This window comes from Carettochelys insculpta, chromosome 13 (assembly GCF_033958435.1).
Source record: "Carettochelys insculpta isolate YL-2023 chromosome 13, ASM3395843v1, whole genome shotgun sequence".
Taxonomy (NCBI): Eukaryota; Metazoa; Chordata; order Testudines; family Carettochelyidae; genus Carettochelys; species Carettochelys insculpta.
Window position 1 is genome coordinate 674,362 of NC_134149.1, and position 13,971 is coordinate 688,332.

At 59.3% G+C, this 13,971-nt stretch overlaps 1 protein-coding gene across 8 annotated transcripts in view; it reads left to right on the forward strand.

Moving 5' to 3' along the window:
* ZMYM3 (zinc finger MYM-type containing 3) overlaps positions 1-13,971 on the forward strand; it is a 70,007-nt gene that overhangs the window by 51,145 nt on the left and 4,891 nt on the right. For 7 of the 8 annotated variants that reach the window (XM_075007827.1, XM_075007834.1, XM_075007833.1 and 4 more), the window contains 8 exons: positions 487-545; positions 1,355-1,523; positions 2,317-2,432; positions 2,612-2,786; positions 5,389-5,535; positions 6,348-6,451; positions 6,654-6,822; positions 6,939-7,090. In XM_075007827.1, the coding sequence (XP_074863928.1) occupies positions 487-545; positions 1,355-1,523; positions 2,317-2,432; positions 2,612-2,786; positions 5,389-5,535; positions 6,348-6,451; positions 6,654-6,822; positions 6,939-7,090 (1,091 nt within the window). The remainder of the gene's footprint in view (positions 1-486; positions 546-1,354; positions 1,524-2,316; positions 2,433-2,611; positions 2,787-5,388; positions 5,536-6,347; positions 6,452-6,653; positions 6,823-6,938; positions 7,091-13,971) is intronic. The other variant, XM_075007832.1, reaches the window with a different exon arrangement.

Here is a 13,971-nt window from a genome sequence, read left to right on the forward strand (position 1 = left end):
CGGTGGTGCCCTGACCTGGCCTGCTATTGCCTCTGCCACACAGAATCTTTGAATTAGACCAGCAGCGCCCAGGCTACCCCGTTCTTGCTCCCGGGGAGCAGGGCAGGGCAGGTGTGGGCAGGATCATTAAGCATCTGTCCTCTGCCGCCTTCCTGCTGAGCGTCCCAAAGCGCTTTGCATCAGCAGAACAGGTTTACAGAGGAGAGAATGAGGCACAGGGAGGGAAAGTGGCTCGGCTAGGGCCATGCAGCAGCCCAGTGGGGATGCAGACGCTGGAAGTCTGGAATCTGCTCCTTGTGGCTTGGCCAGGGACGGTGGGTGCCTGGTCAGTGCTGGCAGCTGAGGTGGAGTGCTGGGGGGAACAAGTGAGCAGCAAGGATAACACTGGGATCCTGCCATGTCAGTCCCCCAGGGGACCCGCCATCCTGAGCGCACAGGCCCGCAGGGGTGATGTACATGCTCGGAGGTCTTCCCTTTCTCTTGCAGGTCAGACTCCTGACCCCAAGCCTCCTGGCTCTTCCCCGCAGAAAGCAGAGACTGAAACGGTAAGGCTGGGGGGCAGCAGAGTGCATTCAGGGGTGTTGGGAGAGACACAAAGGGCCAGGAATGTCCGGGGCGGGGGGGGGCGGGGCAGAAGAGTGCATTTGCCGGGGGACGGGACGTGTGGGGAGAGATTGACTAGGACTGCCTTTGCTGTTAGCGGGGACTTCCTGATTTGGTAACATGTTCTAGGACTTGGCCAGCATTTTGGGGATGGCCTTGGCCCCACCTCTATGTGTGCAGAGCTGGAGGTGTGCTGCTAGGAACCAGCCCGGGGGATGGCTGTACGGCTGCATCTCCTGCTGAGGGGCAAGTGGCGATGAGTGACTCGCCCTCCGAGGGCAGAAGCCCAGGGGAAGCCCATCAGCACAGAGTTTGCACGGTTCCCAGTGTCGTCTGATGCCTGCCTCTCCCCTGGGCCCGGGCTGTCCATCTCGCTTCTGAAAGCCTAGGGCCCTGGAAGAGAGACAGGCCTCCGCGCTCCCTGGGGTCGGACAGGCGGGTGCTGCACTCCCAGCTGATTGGGGCTTGTCAGTCACCAGCTCTGAGTTCACTGCTTCTTTGACCAGGCCTGCACCCATAGCGAGTGTCTGTGTCAACAGAGACCAGCACCGGCGAGGGGTTTGGCACGAGAGCAGTGACTGGGCTGGAGTGGGCGCCTGGGGATCTGCAGGTACTGCCTGAGATGGTGCAGTGGGAGGCACTAGCAGCAGCAGGGGAGCAGGGTCCTGCCCAGGAGGGCCAGGCATTTTTCCGTGTGGGTTGCTGGGGAGAAGGATAGGACACAGACCTGCCCTTTTCTGTATCTCTGTAGTTGCCAGGAAAGGTCTCCTCAGCCCAGATGTCCCCGGCCCCACCCCCACCCCTACCCCCACCAGTTCCAGCCACGCCTCGGAAGAACAAGGCCGCCATGTGCAAACCCTTGATGCAGAACCGGGGTGTATCCTGTAAGGTAGAGGTGAAGTCCAAGGGCTGCCAGACAGGTGAGCACTTGGGCTGGGTCTTCTTTGGGCTGCAGGCACACGGAACAAGCTGCTGCATAAACTCCTGCAAGGCTGGGTGCCAAATGGGGAGGGGAGCAACTCCCCAGGAGGTGCCAGCCAAAGAAGAGTGGCCTAGGCTCTAACTTACTGCTCGGCTCATGCCTGCGACCTCCCATCTCTCTGGGGAGCTGGGGGATTCAGTATCTCCTGCTTGCTGATGGGAACCTCCCCCTCCCCTCCCGGGCTACACTGCTGGTGCTGCATGCGCCCTGACTGTAGGCATGAGGGGTCAATGCCTCCTCCTTAGGACCAAGTGGCCTTGCTGCTCTGTTGGGTCTTATGGGTGGCTTTGGGGAGCTGGCCTTGGTTTAGAAGAGGTGTGGGGCAAGTTGACTCAGCACACACTCTGGGTGGCCGCAGCAGCAGCATCTGAGCCAGCCAGCCCACAGGCTCCCGGTGACTTTGGCCAGCCATTGATGTGCCCATGGCCTTCCCCTCCTTGGGGAACAGCCGTGGAGCGCTGCTAGCACAGTCAGCTGCGTTCGCGGCCGGGGGAGGGTTCACAGCAGTAGCACACCAGGCAGCGCACTGCAGCCCTGGCTTTGCCCAGGAGTTAAGGCACCCGATGCCGGGCTGTACTTGTAGTCCAGGGAGTGATGCAGTGGGCACCAGCCAGAGGGGAGAGTGGGAGCTGGACAGCCTGCGGGGGCGGCTCCCCAGGTGGAACTGAGGGGATGCGAGGGAGAGGGCTTCCATCCCAGCCGGCGCTAACCTGTCACTTGTTCTGTGCCAGAGGCAGACTGGAAGCCCCAGGTGATTGTATTGCCGATCCCTGTCCCAGTCTTCGTGCCCGTGCCTATGCATATGTACTGCCAGAAAGTGCCCGTGCCTTTCTCCATGCCTGTCCCGGTAAGCAGCGCAGCCGTCGGCTCGTGCTCCCGGCTCCTGACCCTGCTCTCCGGACCTCCTGCCTTCCCCTTGCCTGGCTCTGGGGGCACTTGGCAGAGGCAGCATTTGCTGTCGAGTGCAGGCCCAGGCAGAGGCTGGGTTTGTCTCTCACCTCTGCGTGGTGTCCTGCTGCCTGGCAGGTGCCTGTTCCCATGTTCCTGCCCACCACCCTGGAGAGCACGGATAAGATAGTGGAGACCATCGAGGAGCTGAAGGTGAAGATCCCTTCCAACCCCCTGGAGGCTGACATCCTGGCCATGGCCGAGATGATTGCAGAGGCGGAGGAGCTAGACAAGGCCTCCTCAGACCTGTGTGGTAGGTTTCTTTGCATCCCTGCCCTGGGAGTGCCCCTCAGGAGCTGGCCTGGGAACAGGAGCTGCTGCTCCAAGGGGTGGAGGCTGTTTGCTAGCTGCAGGGAGCAGCACGTCTGAGATGGATGCCGTTGAGAAGGCATCTGAAGAGGGTATTTCTGGCAGAGAGCTGTGTCTGCAGCCTGTTAAGTGGGGATGGGAAAACAAAAGAATGGCCACGCTGGTTCATCTGGCCCAGTATCCTGTCTGCTGACAGTGGCCAATACTAGGTGCCTGAGGGGGAGTGAACTGAAGAGGTAATGATCTCTCTTCTGCCATCTCCAGCTTGTGACAAAGACTAGCGACACCATTCCTCACCCATCCTGGCTAACAGCCATAAATGAATCCAGCCTTTGTGAATTTATCTAGCCCTTTTTTAAACTCTGAAAACAAAAAAGCAGTCCAGTGGCACTACTGGACTGCTTTTTTGTTTTCATAGTATATAGACTAGCATGGCATTCTCTCTGTTACTATGTTTTTTAAACCGTGTTGTCGTCCTAGCCTTCACAGCTGCCTCTAGCGAGAGTGCCACAGGTTGGCTGTGTGCTGTGTGAAGAAGAATTTCCTTTTATTTTTTTATACCTGCTGCCCCTTCACTTTCATTTGGTGTCCTCTAGTTCTGATATTATGGGAACAAGTAAATAATTGTTCCATGTTCACTTTCTCCCCACCACTCATAATTTTATATACCTGTCATATCCCCCCTTCGTCTCCTCTTCTGTAAGCTGAAAAGTCCTAGTGTCTTTAATCTCTCTTCATAGGGGATCCATTCCAAACTCCTATCATTTTAGTGCCCTCTTCTGAACCTTTTCTAATGCCAATATATCTTTTTTGACATGGGGAGACCACATCTGATCTCAGTATTCAAGATGTGGGCGCACCATGGTTTTATATAAGAGCACTAAGATGTTTTCCCTCTTATTCTGAATCCCCTTTTTTAACGATTCCTAACATCCTGTTTGATCTTTTGACTGCCTCTGCAGACTGTGTGTGGATGTTTTCAGAGAACTATCCATGATGACGCCAAGATCTTTCCTGATTAGTTGTAGCTGAATTAGACCCCATCATGCTGTATGTATAGCTGGGGTTGTTTTTTCCAACGTCCATTACTCTACATTTATCCACATTTCATTTGCCATTTTGTTGCCCAATCACTGTTTGGTGAGATCTTTTTGAAGTTCTTCACAGTTTGCTTTGGTCTTAACTATCTTGAGCAGTTTAGTGTCATCTGCAAACTTTGCCCCCTCACAGTTTACCCCGTTCTCCAGATCATTTACGAATAGGTTGAACAGGACTAGTCCTAGGACTGACCCTTGGGGAACGCCCCTAGTTACCCCTCTCCGTTCTCAAAATTTCCCATTTATTCCTACCCTCTGTTTCCTGCCTTTTCACCAGTTCTCAATCCATGAAAGGATCTTCCATCTGATCCCATGACAACTTAATTTATGTAAGAGCCTTTGGTGAGGGACCTTGTCAAAGGCTTTCTGGAAATCCATGTACACTATGTCTCCTGGACCCCCTTGTCAACATGTTTGTTGACCCCTTCAGAGAATGCTAATAGATGAGTAAGACATGATTTCCCTTCACAGAAACCATGTTGACTTTTGCCCAACAAATTATGTTCTTTTGTGTGTCTGACAATTTAATTCTTTACTATTGTTTCAACTATTTTACCAGGTACTGACGTCAGACTTACTGGTCTGCAATTGCCAGGATTGCCTCTAGCTCCCTTTTTAAATATTGGCATTACGTTAGCTATCTTCCAGTCACTGGGTAGAGAAGCTGATTTAAAGGACAGGTTACAAACCAGTTAGTTCTGCAATTTCACATCTGAGTTCTTTCAGAACTCTTGGGTGAATGCCGTCTGGTCCAGTGACGTGTTACGGTTAAGTTCCAAAACCTTCTCTAATGACGCCTCAATCTTAGACAATTCCTCAGATTTGTCACCTACAAAGGGCGGCTCAGGTTTGGAATCTCACAAACATCCTCAGTCGTGAAGACTGAAGCAAAGAATTCATCGAGTTTTTCTGCAATGTCTTTATCGTATTTGTCTAGGGGCCCCCCAAGTTGATTTAGCAGCTTCCTGCATCTAATGTACTTAAGAAACATTTTGGTCTTGCTTTTTGAGTTTTTGACTAGGTGTTTCTTCAAACTCCTCTTTGGCTTTTCTGATTGCATTTTACACTTTTTACACGTAATTGGGCAGTGGTACTCATGCACCTTATTCACCCCGGGTTCATGTCCAGTGATTTTGTTTTCAGAGACACTCCCTGGCAGGAGTGAGCCCACGTCCCTCGTGGGCAGTGCTGCACACAGGCAGAATAAGCGTTTCCCAAGCAGTCAGTGAGAGCTGTAGTTCTTGAGGGTCCAAAGGCCACCCAGTCCTGGGGATGTCTCCATAGCACAGCTTTTGGGGAGGTCACTGGCACTTCACACAGAGCTCAACCTAAGGGAGCCTGTTCAGTTCTGAAAGTGTCATTGACCCAGTACCTCCATTTCCAGCAGGGGAGGGGAGATGAGAGGCCAGTTCAGAATGGGAGTGTCCTGAGCTACTCTTGTGCCCGCAGACCTGGTGAGTAACCAGAGTGCCGAGGGCCTCCTGGAGGACTGCGACCTGTTTGGCCCAGCCAGGGATGATGTGTTAGCCATGGCTGTCAAGATGGCAAACGTTTTGGATGAGCCTGGCCAGGACCTGGAAGCCGACTTCCCCAAAAGTAAGAGCGGGCTGTATGGGGTGCAGGGATGTAGTGGCTTCTTCATTCAGACTGCTTTGGGGACTCAGCTGCTCCTGCAGCTGAGAGAGCATTTCTTGAGAAACCTTCCTTGGGGCATGGTCCCTGGCAAAGAAACCCAGGGCAGCTGGAGGCAGATGGGGCTGATATGTTGTGGGGAGGCCTGGTGGCTGGTCCCTGCAACCTGAGCATCAGGAGAGACCAAGAGGGCAGTGAAGGTGCTGAAGTTACAGAAAGCCAGCAAGGCCCAAAAGTGCCCCTAGGCCCTAGCAAGTTGGAGTTCCTGGATACAGTCTGGGGCGGGAAGGGCACGCTGCATGGCATCGTGAGTAATGCTAGTGAGATGCACGTGAACTTAGCAGCAAAACCTGCCACAGGGTGAGGCCAGGATTGTCACGGGGCTGGGACGTGTCAGATACTTTGGAGACCCCTGCCTCAGCCCTGGTGTGTCTCAAAGGGCGCTTGGCTGCCTTGTGTTGTGCTAGAACCAGTGACCATGGAGATGGGGAAGGCATCTCTCAGGTAATGGGTTGGGCTGTCCTCATCTACTTCTGCTCCAGGCTGGATAGACAGCAGACACATCCAGAGGTGCCTTTGGGGAACCCCTCCAGGGAGTGGCTTGTGGAATTCTCTGTTGTTTGGTGCTGTCAGTGCAGCTCTCTGCCACTGGCTGGGACTGGGGGAGTCCCTGGCTAATTCTGTTAGCCAAGGTGGCTCCCTCCCTTTGGAGGGATGGTGTGTCTGGTGAAATCCCATACCCCTGAACCCTCCTGGTCTAACTTGTTTCCCGTCAGACCCTCTGGACATTAACCCCAGTGTGGATTTCCTCTTTGACTGTGGCCTGGTGGGGCCAGATGACGTAGCCACAGATCCAGACCTCCCTCGCACCATCCGGAAGGTGAGTGCTGCGTGTGTGGGGCTGCAGCAGCCTAGGGCGACTGGTGGGCATTGCCCGCTGAGCCCTGGTCTCAGCTCAGCCCCTGGGGACTTTCCACCCTGTGTTTCTGTGAGTTTGTAGTCCTTCTGGGACTGCCACTAACACTTGCCTCTGCCCCACCTGTGCGTTGGCACTGCCAGCCTGACGGTGCACTTCTCTGCAGGGTCAGAAGCGTCTCATGCTCTCAGAAAGCTGCTCACGGGACTCCATGAGCAGCCAGCCCAGCTGCACGGGACTGAATTACTCATATGGAGTGAATGCCTGGAAATGCTGGGTACAGGCAAAGTATGCCGGTGGGGAGTCCAGTAAAGGAGAGGAGCTGCGCTTTGGACGTAAGTGCTGTCTGGCCCTAGGCTGTGGAGCCCAGAGGGCATGGGGTGTCTGTCCCCGGATGTCCGGAGGCCAGCGAGTCCCAGGGCCTGAGGTTGGTCTGCTTTTGTCTCCACAGCCAAGCCCATGCGTATCAAAGAGGATATCCTGGCCTGCACGGCTGCGGAGCTCAACTATGGCCTGGCCCAGTTTGTCAAGGAGATAACACGGCCCAACGGCGAGCGCTACGAGCCAGACAGCATCTATTACCTCTGCCTTGGCATCCAGCAGGTAGGGGCTGCCCTGGTCTCATGTGCCACCTGGATGCAAGGCAATTGGGGAGCGTGGGCAAGCCAGTGCCAGTGGGTGCGCCTGGGCTTCCCTCCCCACCAAAACCCAGCCACAGGGGCAGGGAGTCCTCCTGGCCTGGCCTCTTCCCCCCACAGCCCCTAGTAACTAGCAGCTTACTGGGTTCTAGCTGTCTGAGGATTGGGCTGAGGGCTTTTCTCTTCACATGTGTTTTTCCAGGCCTCTAATTTTCCTCCCCTTTCACTGAACTCCCTCTAATAGTGCCATGTGTGTTCTGATCAGTACTAAGAACCACTGTGCTGGGTCAGACCAAAGGTCCATCCAGCCTAGTGTCCTGTCTCACTGGCTAGTGCCAGGTACCCCACAGGGAGCGAAGAGAACAAGGCGATTGTGGGTGAGCCTTTCCAGCCATAGCTTCCGGTAATCAGAGGCAGCTAGAGCTTGGGGTGGCAGCCCTGGCTGTCCTGCTAATGGCTGAGGATGGATCTGTCCTCCAGAGACTTATCTAGCTCTTTCATGAACACTATTGTGCTCGTGGCCTTCACGGTACCTCCTGGCTTGGCTGCCCAGCGAGAAATACTCCCATAGTTTTGTTTTAAACCTGCTGCCTGCTAATTGTGCTGCACCATGTGGCAGAGTATGTGCAGCCTTCTGTTCCTTCCATCAGCAGATGCAGCCATGCGTTGCTTGTAGGTGTCTGCATTCCCCGTGCACCGGAGCCAGAGGATTCAGCCTCGCAGTACCTATAGGAGGTGGCCCTTGCACCTCATTCTGGTGGTCCCTCCCCAGGCTATTGTATGCAGTGCCGCCTTCCTCCTGGATCTGGCATCTTCTGTGTTCTAATGCCTTCGCCTGCGTGTGTTCCCTAGTGCTGCCCTTGCCCATCGTGTGGGGAGTGAGCCCAGCAACAAGCTGGCCATGTGTAGGCAAAGCCCACGACAAGAAGCATCGTTCAGTTCACAAATCATTCCCCAGACAGACTCAGCTGACCAGGGATCTTCATCTCACGCAGACCCTGCTAGGACTGGCCAGGCAGCTTGTTTGATGCCGACGCCTACGTGGGAGCTGGCACCTCCCTGAGTTGGAGTGTGCCAAGGAAGAGGTCCTGTAAGGCTGGGTGTGGCTGATCCAGTTTGCGTAGGGACTTGCTGCCTCCTCCAGGAGGAGTGTGGACTGAATCGATGTGGTGGAACAGCATCCATCCCCTGCTCCCTAGTACTAACCAGGGAGGTCAGACCCTCTGCTGTTGACTCTAGCTCTGACCTGTGGCACCCATTGAGTCTGGGGCTGGAAAGGATGATGCTGGCAGAGGCTGTTTCCATGCCAGTGGTGTAGGGAACAGGAGTGGACCTCTTCCTTGGTTCAGGCCTTTGCCAGGTCTTCATCATTTATCGCTCATTGGCTGGGCCTGCTCCTGAACCTCTGAGTCTGCCAGCAGCTCCTTCCCATGGTCAGTGGAAGTGGAGCTAGGACCAGGCTCATCGTTTGTGCTAGGAACTTCTTGGGCATCCATGTTCTCAGCACACAGGCACTGCTTTCCAGTTTGGCATTGTCAGTCTCCTTGGTACCACCGCTGGTTTCCAGCGCCAGGAAGGGTGGTGGCACACTCAAAGCCACGGATTGCGTTTCCACTGTCTGCCACAGTCCCCTGTCCATTCTGGGCTATAGGGGAGTCAGGTTGGTTGCCCACAGGGGAGGTCCACTGAAGCATGAGACTCATGGGCATCCAGGTCGGGATCTGCCTCCTCTGACCATCCGTCATGTGGCTCACAGTGAGGCTGTTCATGGAACACTCTGTGGACCAAGAGTGACTCTCATCTCACAGTCTGGGTTCCCTGGCCTCACACCTCCTGGCCACCAGTGCCCTGTCCATACCAGCGGCTCCATGGGATGCTCTCTGGTTGCGGTGTGGCGGAACAAGGAGAAGATGCAGTATTCGGCCACTCCTCAGCATGTTCAGCCGGAACTGTGGCGTTTGGTGAAATTCAGTTGTTTTCAGTGTGGTAGCTGCTGGGCTGCAACGTGCACAGAATCATAGAATTCCAGGGCTGGAAGGGATCTCAGGAGGTCATCTAGTCCAGCCCCCTGCTTCAAGCAGGATCAACCCCAACTAAATGATCCCAGCCATGACTATGTCAAGCTGGGACTTAAAAACCTCTAGGGATGCAGATTCCACCATCTCTTGGTAACGCATTCCAATGCTTCACCACCCTGCTGGTGAAGTAGTTTTTTCCTAATATCCAACCTACTCCTCTCCCTCTGTAAAGTCAGACCATTGCTCCTTGTTCTGTCACCACTGAGAACAGTCTCTCTGCATCCTCTTTAGAGCTCCCCTTCAGGAAGCTGAAGGCTGCTATTAAATCACCCCTCAGTCATCTCTTCTGCAAACTAAACAAGCCCAAATCCCTCAGAATACTGGCTTCTATCTCAGGCACCCTGGAGTATTTGCCACACTGCCAGCCATTATGTCTTGTGCTTAGCTCATTGAGAGTGCATCCGGGAGCGATACCAGTATTTCACCCCCAGTTCAGGAAATTGTCTTCTCCAGTGCCATGGAAGCAAATTCTAATTAGAGCTTCTTTGTCTCCATCTTCTGGTCTGAGAGTTCCTTTCCAGTTCCACCATGGGACCATAATGTGGTTCTGGCAGCTCCATTTAGATCTCCCTGGTATCTCATCCCTTCCTATTCTTGTATCAGAAGACTGATGTCCTGTTGGCAATAACATCTGCCTGGAGTCAGTGAGTGGTAAGCTCGAAGGGCAAAGCCTCCTTAGATGTTGTTCTCCAAGGACAAAATGACTTTGTGATCATCCCCCATACACTCTGTCAGAAGTGTTTCTCAGCTTCATTTGGAGCAGATGGGATATTTACCTGTGTTCCTCCCAAAGCTGCCTTCACTTCCGGATGAGCAGTGTCTCCATCCATTAGGTGCCTGGGGATCCCTAGCTTTCTGTCTGGACATACACAAACCATTCTGTGCCTCACCTCGCCCGCTTGTGTCACATGCTGATCCCCTGAGGGGTTAGGTGCTCTCTTCACCAGTGATCTCCACGTGGGTGGTGGCTGGATGAAAACTGTATGTGAAATAGCTTCACTGTGCCCCTCAGTGGGTGCAAAAGCATTCCCCGTGTGGCGTCCATAGTGTTCCTCAGTGACATCTGTGCTGGCTATTCGAGGGGTTCTGTGATGGCTGATACCAACGTTTACACCCCATTACGCCTTTACTCTGGCTTCCAAGCTCTGCGGCCCTTACTGACGTAGACTCCAAGCCCCACTCCTGTGGGAGTCGCTGCTGGGGAGCCCCCTAAATGAATACACCACTGCAGGTGCTGGAAGCAGAACCGGTTCCCTCCTGTAACTTTGGTTCTTTGAGACATGATGCGGACACGTATTCCTTCATCAGAACCCAGGCTGTGGGGGCGGACAACCCGGGGACGTGGATGGGGACGGGCATGGAGGATCAAGGGAAGCGGGGCAGGGGCGGAGGGCCCAAGGAGGCAGGAGTGAAGGACCCAGGGAGGTGGGGTGGGGGTGGGGGTGGAGGACCAGGGCTGGTGGGGTGGAAGACCTGGGGAAGTGGGGGTGAGGATGGGGTGGAGGACTGGGGGAGGCAGCAGCAGGGGTGGGGGTAGAGGACCTGGGGAGGGAACGGGGGCAGAGGACCCAGAGAGGCAGGGCGGGGTAGGCATGCAAGACTTGGTGGGGTGGGGCAGATGACAGGGGGAGGAGGAGGTAGGGTGGGGGCAGGGATGGAGGACCTGGGGGGGCAGAAGTGGGGGGGAGCAGGGGTGGAAAATCTGGGGGGTGGGGCAGTGCAGGGGTGGGGGACCTGGGGGTGGCAGTGCAGGGGTGAGGGTAGGGGTGGGGCAGTGCAGGGGTGGCAGAAGTGGGGGGGCAGGGGTGGAAAATCTGGGGGTTGGGCAGTGCAGGGGTGGGGGACCTGGGGGTGGCAGTGCAGGGGTGAGGGTAGGGGTGGGGTGGGGTGGAGGACCTGGGGGTGGCAGTGCAGGGGTGAGGGTAGGGGTGGGGTGGAGGACCTGGGGGTGGCAGTGCAGGGGTGAGGGTAGGGGTGGCGGTGCAGGGGTAGGGGTGGGGGACCTGGGGGTGGTGGTGCAGGGGTGGGGTGGGGTGGGGTGGGGCACCTGGGGGTGGCAGTGCAGGGGTGAGGGTAGGGGTGGGGTGGGGTGGGGTGGGGGACCTGGGGGTGGCAGTGCAGGGGTGAGGGTAGAGGTGGGGCGGTGCAGGGGTGGGGGACCTGGGGGTGGCAGTGCAGGGGTGAGGGTAGGGGTGGGGCGGTGCAGGGGTGGGGTGGGGTGGGGTGGGGGACCTGGGGGTGGCAGTGCAGGGGTAGGGCACCTGGGGGTGGCGGTGCAGGGGTGGGGGTAGGGGTGGCGGTGCAGGGGTAGGGGTGGGGGACCTGGGGGTGGTGGTGCAGGGGTGGGGTGGGGTGGGGTGGAGGACCTGGGGATGGCAGTGCAGGGGTGAGGGTAGGGGTGGCGGTGCAGGGGTAGGGGTGGGGGACCTGGGGGTGGTGGTGCAGGGGTGGGGTGGGGTGGGGTGGGGTGGGGCACCTGGGGGTGGCAGTGCAGGGGTGAGGGTAGGGGTGGCGGTGCAGGGGTAGGGGTGGGGGACCTGGGGGTGGCAGTGCAGGGGTGGGGGACCTGGGGGTGGTGGTGCAGGGGTGGGGTGGGGTGGGGTGGGGCACCTGGGGGTGGCAGTGCAGGGGTGAGGGTAGGGGTGGCGGTGCAGGGGTAGGGGTGGGGGACCTGGGGGTGGCGGTGCAGGGGTGCGGTGGGGTGGGGCACCTGGGGGTGGCAGTGCAGGGGTGGGGGACCTGGGGGTGGTGGTGCAGGGGTGGGGTGGGGTGGGCTGGGGCACCTGGGGGTGGCAGTGCAGGGGTGAGGGTAGGGGTGGGGTGGGGTGGGGTGGAGGACCTGGGGGTGGCGGTGCAGGGGTAGGGGTGGGGGACCTGGGGGTGGTGGTGCAGGGGTGGGGTGGGGTGGGGTGGGGCACCTGGGGGTGGCAGTGCAGGGGTGGGGTGGGGTGGGGTGGGGCACCTGGGGGTGGCAGTGCAGGGGTGAGGGTGGAGGACCTGGGGGTGGCAGTGCAGGGGTGAGGGTAGGGGTGGGGCGGTGCAGGGGTGGGGTGGGGTGGAGGACCTGGGGGTGGCAGTGCAGGGGTGAGGGTAGGGGTGGCGGTGCAGGGGTAGGGGTGGGGGACCTGGGGGTGGCAGTGCAGGGGTGGGGGACCTGGGGGTGGTGGTGCAGGGGTGGGGTGGGGTGGGGTGGGGTGGGGCACCTGGGGGTGGCAGTGCAGGGGTGAGGGTAGGGGTGGCGGTGCAGGGGTAGGGGTGGGGGACCTGGGGGTGGCAGTGCAGGGGTGGGGGACCTGGGGGGGGTGGTGGTGCAGGGGTGGGGTGGGGTGGGGCACCTGGGGGTGGCAGGGGTGAGGGTAGGGGTGGCGGTGCAGGGGTAGGGGTGGGGGACCTGGGGGGGGTGGCGGTGCAGGGGTGGGGTGGGGTGGGGTGGGGTGGGGCACCTGGGGGTGGCAGTGCAGGGGTGAGGGTAGGGGTGGCGGTGCAGGGGTAGGGGTGGGGGACCTGGGGGTGGCGGTGCAGGGGTGGGGTGGGGTGGGGTGGGGTGGGGCACCTGGGGGTGGCAGTGCAGGGGTGGGGGACCTGGGGGGGGTGGTGGTGCAGGGGTGGGGTGGGGTGGGGTGGGGTGGAGGACCTGGGGGTGGCAGTGCAGGGGTGAGGGTAGGGGTGGCGGTGCAGGGGTAGGGGTGGGGGACCTGGGGGTGGTGGTGCAGGGGTGGGGTGGGATGGGGTGGGGTGGGGTGGGGCACCTGGGGGTGGCAGTGCAGGGGTGGGGGACCTGGGGGTGGTGGTGCAGGGGTGGGGTGGGGTGGGGCACCTGGGGGTGGCAGTGCAGGGGTGGGGGACCTGGGGGGGGTGGTGGTGCAGGGGTGGGGTGGGGTGGGGTGGGGTGGAGGACCTGGGGGTGGCAGTGCAGGGGTGAGGGTAGGGGTGGCGGTGCAGGGGTAGGGGTGGGGGACCTGGGGGTGGTGGTGCAGGGGTGGGGTGGGGTGGGGTGGGGCACCTGGGGGTGGCAGTGCAGGGGTGAGGGTAGGGGTGGGGTGGGGTGGGGTGGGGGACCTGGGGGTGGCAGTGCAGGGGTGAGGGTAGAGGTGGGGCGGTGCAGGGGTGGGGGACCTGGGGGTGGCAGTGCAGGGGTGAGGGTAGGGGTGGGGCGGTGCAGGGGTGGGGTGGGGTGGGGTGGGGGACCTGGGGGTGGCAGTGCAGGGGTGGGGCACCTGGGGGTGGCGGTGCAGGGGTGGGGGTAGGGGTGGCGGTGCAGGGGTAGGGGTGGGGGACCTGGGGGTGGTGGTGCAGGGGTGGGGTGGGGTGGGGTGGAGGACCTGGGGATGGCAGTGCAGGGGTGAGGGTAGGGGTGGCGGTGCAGGGGTAGGGGTGGGGGACCTGGGGGTGGTGGTGCAGGGGTGGGGTGGGGTGGGGTGGGGCACCTGGGGGTGGCAGTGCAGGGGTGAGGGTAGGGGTGGCGGTGCAGGGGTAGGGGTGGGGGACCTGGGGGTGGCGGTGCAGGGGTGGGGGACCTGGGGGGGGTGGTGCAGGGGTGGGGTGGGGTGGGGTGGGGCACCTGGGGGTGGCAGTGCAGGGGTGAGGGTAGGGGTGGCGGTGCAGGGGTAGGGGTGGGGGACCTGGGGGTGGCGGTGCAGGGGTGGGGTGGGGTGGGGCACCTGGGGGTGGCAGTGCAGGGGTGGGGGACCTGGGGGTGGTGGTGCAGGGGTGGGGTGGGGTGGGCTGGGGCACCTGGGGGTGGCAGTGCAGGGGTGAGGGTAGGGGT